Genomic DNA, 6,000 nt, shown 5'->3' on the forward strand with positions numbered 1-6,000 from the left:
ACAGTGAAGAGCCAAAGAAACTGGTGCACCTGCCTAATACCGTGTAGAGCCCCGGCGAGCACACAGAAGTGCCGCAACTCGACGTGGCATGGACTCGACTAATGTCTGAAGTAAGTGCTAGAAGAAACTGACACCTCGAATCCTGCGGGGCTGTCCATAAATACGTAAGAGTACTAGGGGATGGAGATCTCTTCTGAACAGCACGTTGCAAGGTATCCCAGATATGCTCAATATTGTTCATGTCTGGGGAGTTTGGTGACCATCGGAAGTGTTTAAACTCAGAAGAGTACTCCTGAAGCCACTCTTTAGCAATTCTGAACGTGTGGGGCGTCGCATTGTCCTGCTGCAATTGCCCAAGTCCGTCGGAATGCACAATGGATATGAAAGGATGCATGTGATCAGGCAGGATGCTTACGTATGCGTCGCCTTTCAGAGTCGTATCTAGGTGTATTAGAAGTCCCGTACCACTCCAACTCCACACGCCTCAAACCATTATAGAGCTTCCACCAGATTGAACAGACCCCTGCTGACATGCGGGGTCCATGGATTCAAGAGTTTGTCTCCATATCCGTAAACGTCCATCCGCTCGATAAAATTTGAAACGAGACTCGTCCGAACAGGCAACATGCTTCCAGTCATCAACAGTCCAATGTCGATGTTGACGGGCCCAGGCGAGGCGTAAAGCTTTGTGTCATGCTGGTTGGTTGGTTTTGGGGAAGGAGACCAGACAGCGTGGTCATCGGTCTCATCGGAATAGGGAAGGATGGGGAAGGAAGTCGGCCGTGCCCTTTCAGAGGAACCATCCCGGCATTTGCCTGGAGTGATTTAGGGAAATCACGGAAAACCTAAATCAGGATGGCCGGACGCGGGATTGAACCGTCGTCCTTCCGAATGCAAGTCCAGCGTCTAACCACTGCGCCACCTCGCTCGGTGTGTGTCATGCTCTCATCAAGGGTACACGAGTAGGCCTTCGGCTCCGAAAGCCCATATCGATTATGTTCCGTTGAATGTTTGGCACGCTGACACTTGTTGATTGCACAGCACTGAAATCTTTAGCAAGTAGCGGAAGGGTTGCACTTCTGTCACGTTGAACGATTCTCCTCAGTCATCGTCGATCCCATTCATGCAGGATCTTTTTCCGGCCGCAGCGATGTCGGAGATTTGACGTTTTACCGGATTACTCATATTCACGATACACTCGTGAAATGGCCGTACAGGAAAATCCCACTTCATCGCTATCTCGGAGATGCTGTGTCCCATCGCTCGGCCGCCGATCAAACTCATTTAGAGCTTGATAGACTGCCATTGTAGCAGCAGTAACCGATGTAACAGTTGCGCCAGACACTTGTTGTCTTATATATGCACTGCTGACCGCAGTGCCATATTCTGCCTGTTTTCATATCTCTGTATTTGAATACGCTTGCCTAAAGCAGTTTCTTCGGCGTTTCAGTGTATATTCTATATATAAGGAATGATTACGCAGTGGGTTTCTCATTCTGAAATCAAATTTGAATGTTGTTTGTTTGGAAGAAAAACGCATTATGCTTCGTGTTCAAAGGAGATACCGAAGAGCACGTGCTGGAGTCCGACAGTGGAATGGTTGTGAACCATTGACACTCCAGTTATCTCTCCAGTAAATATACCTCCAGACATTTGGATATGGAATCGATGGGCTCAGGAGAGCAGTACCCAACGGCTTGCAGAATCTCAGCGGCCCCACGCGACTAGCGCCCGAGAGAACAGTCAAATTGTTTGCTTGGCTACGTGGGAACATTCAGCCACGTCACATAACTTGAGGCAGTAAATGGATCGTTTGCAGCGAGACAAGTATCCAGATTTACAGTGCGGCACTATGTGGAGGTCTTACAGTGTGTCAACGCGGCGAGCATTGTTTTGGCTTGTCTTCACATGGTAGCAGAGGGACGCACGCCGGCGGTTTTGTTCCCAACGAGTACACTGGGTGCGGGAGTGACACCACGTTATCTTTTCAGAATACCCTCAGTTCTGCGTACAGCATCACGATGGGGGCGAATATGCATGAGGAGGCTGCAAGATGAAGGAATGCTTGCCTGACTGCATGCGTCATTCTGACGTGGGCGCTGTACATAGTGTGATGGTATAGGATGCAGTTGGATACATTACACGCTCACCTCTGGACAGCTGGTAATTTGAATAACAGGCTTTAAATTTCTGACATGTTGATGTTGGTGGTTTTGTCCTATTTCCGCGATCTCCGTGACGGAGACCGCACGTAACCCGTGCCGTTCTGATCTACCTCGATGTAGGGGATGTTCGAGTGCTACCCTGGCCAGCACGTTCTTCAGATCTCTGATCCATTTGTAAGTGGGCTGCTTCTATGTTGGCAGCGCTGTGTAGCGCTTTGCCTTGGATCTCTGACTGCGCATTCTTTGTAAGAAACTCTGTGGCTGGTGGGACTCGTTGTTGGAAGCTAATCGCCAGTAGTGTTGGGCAGTTGGAAGTTAGTCGCCAGCAGTGATGGAAATACTGTTGGGTAGTTGGAGGTGAACAGCCAGCAGTGATGGATGTTAGATGTGAGAAGCTATCATTGATGGAGGGTAGAAGTATGAAGTGTTAGCGTAGGCTAACGATCTGTACATGTTCGACTTGTAGATTGAATATTTTTCATGATTATATTCAGCAATTTAAGTACAGACACACTCATTTAAAATAATGAAGTTTCACAATGAAAACGTGTGGCCATAGATTGCCAGGAGACTAGTAAGTCACCACTCAGCTGTTAGTGAAGTCTAGCACAGAGATGAAGTGACGTGGAATAGCGTACACATACCTGTCGTCAAAGCTCACTTCATTTCGATGCCATTGGAGCTGCTGCTGACAGAGGTGACAGCTCTGTGTATGTAATTTCACAGAGTGTGCAGTTGATTTTGTTAAATGGAAAAAGGTGCGGGACATGGACATACAGCCAGAAAGCTATTCCAAGGGAGGTGAACGCACTTGAAGATGAAGAGAAAAGATCTTTAACAGTATATGCTTCAAAAATGAAAGCATGATGAGAATGTACTAAGCAAGAAGAGTTATTTGTCTATGTTAGTGTTGTAGCTCCACACTTAACACAGCAATGATCTCGAGCACCATCATGTAGAAGCCACATTACTGTTTGTACCATCAAAGGTGCATTTTGCAGCAAGGGAGGGTGGGTCATCCACAGGAAGCGCAGATGTTCAAAAATGGCTCTGAGCGCTATGGGACATAACTTCTGAGGTCATCAGTCCCCTAGAACTTAGAACCACTTAAACCTAACTAATCTACGGACATCACACACATCCATGCCCGAGGCAGGATTCGAACCTGCGGCCGTAGCGGTCGCGCGGTTCCAAACAGTAGCACCTAGAACCGCTCGACCACCCAGGCCGGCTGCGCAGATGTGCCTCGCCTGTGAGGCATTGTAGAATTATGACAGGTCTCATGAAGCGGTCGCCAGTAATCTCCACCCACATTGAGGCTGACCCAGTGCTGATGATTCGTTGTTGTCTTTTCGTGGGCTATCTCTATAGCCCAACGATTGTTTGGTGGAGGTTGACTACAGCGCTCTTACTAGAATTAGCTTCATCTGTGAATGCGATGGATCACAGAAATCCCATCACCGTGCTGGCCTATGCAGCGAACCAGCGAAAAAATTTGATACAGATAGTAGCATTTGTCTTGGAGAATGTTCCACGTGGTCGTGTGACTTACTACATGCTGGTATGCCATTTCAAATATCTTCAAGTGGGTAGTGCATATACCCCCCACGGAAAGGATTTTGCCCTATACGTCCATATGACCTTCATTTATTCCTTATCCTTTCACGGATTGTTTCCTACTGCAAACTCTCTTCATACCTTCAAATCATATACAAATTTAATGCTGTATTCTTCCTACTACACTGTATAGGTGACATAAAATGAGTAAAATTTCCTTATTTGCTAACTCGCCCGGTGTTGTAATTTTAATGGCTAGCAGTGTCCATCTTTGGCTATGCCCACTTCCCACACACTTGCCTGCGGTGCCTATGAGAACTCACGAGGTAAGTTAAGTGCGTACCCCTCTGGCGCAGGTTGATGTTGAGCTGCGAGAGCAGGAAGCCGGTACAGCAGCCGCACTGGCCGTCGGCGCAGGAACACGGCGACCGCGGGGCCCGTCCCCACACACCGGCCGACGTGCTGTTGTCCAGGGCGCCGGAGGCGGCGTGGGCGGCGGGGGTGGCGGCGACTGCAGCGGCGCGAGCCGCGCCCTCCTCTGAGGACAATGAAGAATGCGCCATTTTCACTCGCTCTCTTACTTTCTACTTTTATTTCCAATCAAGTGCTTACGTTTCAAATAAAAGGCATATTCACAAATGTGTGTTGAATTAGTGGCTTGATTTATCGGGTTTTTCACAGTGGCTGCTTAGTGTACACTTGCGATCGCCACATAATATGAGGGTCGTTCAATAAGTAATGCTTCACAATTTAAAACGTCCTTGTTGGTGCTTCACATTTGATGTTCGTTCTGTACCAGTGAAATTTTGGACCGTTGGGTAGATGGCAAAGTCATCTGTCACTTGGTGCCTATATCCCGCGGTTTCGTAGGGTCGCTATTGTTGGTTTCGGGTTTGGCAAGGTTAATGTTAAGGGGTGGCTGGATGCCCTTTCTGCCGCCACCCCGTACCCCTCCCCCCCCCCCCCCCCCCCCACCCCCCACCCCCCGCGACGGAATTAGTGTACCCCAGCTGTCTGTGTCCAGTGTAATCCATGGAATAGTGTAAAACGTGTTCAGATGTCCGCGAGTCGTGTAACTGAGGCGGGGCTTGGGGACCAGCCCAGTATTTACCTAGTGGGATGTGGAAAACCGCCTCAAAACTACATCCAGGCTGGCTGGCACACCGGCCCTCGTCGTTAACCCACCGGGAGGATTCGATCCGGGACTGGCGCGCCTGCCCGAGTCCATACAAGCAGCGCATTAGCGCTCTCGGCTAGCCTGGCGGGTCATGGCAGAGCCATAGTACACTGTCAAAATGGCGTCTACATACGACTCACGTTACAAGCAGCGTGCTTTTATTGAATTCTTGTGTGCAGAAAAAGAAACCGTGTTGAACATCCATAAACATTCGTGTGCAGTGTATGGCGATGCTCCCTTTGATAGCAGCACAGTAGGGCGATGGGTGAAGGAAGATACAGCCTTAGGAAGTGCGGCAACAGAGCTCCATGATAAGCCACCCTCGGGACGTCCTGTCACAGCCACTGCTCCAGACGTGCTGAATCGTGCGGATACCATTATTCGTGCCAAATGGCGCATCATAACTTTACAATTGGCTCTACAGTTCTTGGTCAGCATTGGAAGTGCGTCTGCAATGATCGAGACACTCGGATATTTAAAGAGGTGCTCTCGATGGGTTCCACGAATGCTTACAGCAGACCATAAGATTCTAAGAAAGGCAATTTTCTCTGAATAGTTGGAGCGTTTCGCGACCAACAGAGAGGTCTTTCTGTTACAGATCGTTACGGGGGACGAAAGCTGGGTGTACCACTTTGCGCCGGAATCAAAAACGCAGTCCATGGAGTGACATCATCCTCATTCACCACAAAAGAAGACATTCAAGACAACTTGCTCTGCAGGAAAAGTCATGGTGACAGTCTTCTGGGATTGTGATGGCGTCATTTTCGTGGATGTGATGCCAAGAGAGTCAACCATCAATTCAACGGCACACGTGAAGACTCTGAATAAACTCAAGAATCGTTTTCTACGTGTTTGATCGACAAGAATCCAACAGAAATCCTCCTCCAATACGATAATGCACGCCCACACACAAGTTTGAGAACACGGGAACACGTCGCTAAATTGCAGACCTGGCACCCACGGACTTCTCTGCGGGGAACACACTTGGAAGATGAAGAGAGTGTCAGTCATGCAGTGAAAACATGTCCACGCCAACAGGACAAGAGCTTTTACCAGTAGGGAGTACATGTTCTTTCACAACGTTGGCCTACGGCCCTAGAA

General features: G+C 48.9%; 1 protein-coding gene across 1 annotated transcript in view; it reads right to left on the bottom strand.

Annotated features, from left to right (window-relative positions):
• The window catches only part of LOC126485001 (uncharacterized), an 89,621-nt gene extending 85,336 nt beyond the window's left edge, over positions 1-4,285 (bottom strand). Inside the window, exon 1 of the mRNA XM_050108606.1 lies at positions 4,066-4,285. Within this exon, the coding sequence (XP_049964563.1) occupies positions 4,066-4,285 (220 nt within the window). The remainder of the gene's footprint in view (positions 1-4,065) is intronic.
• Positions 4,286-6,000: the final 1,715 nt, after the last annotated feature.

The sequence above is a fragment of the Schistocerca serialis genome, chromosome 6 (genome assembly GCF_023864345.2).
Source record: "Schistocerca serialis cubense isolate TAMUIC-IGC-003099 chromosome 6, iqSchSeri2.2, whole genome shotgun sequence".
Taxonomy (NCBI): Eukaryota; Metazoa; Arthropoda; class Insecta; order Orthoptera; family Acrididae; genus Schistocerca; species Schistocerca serialis.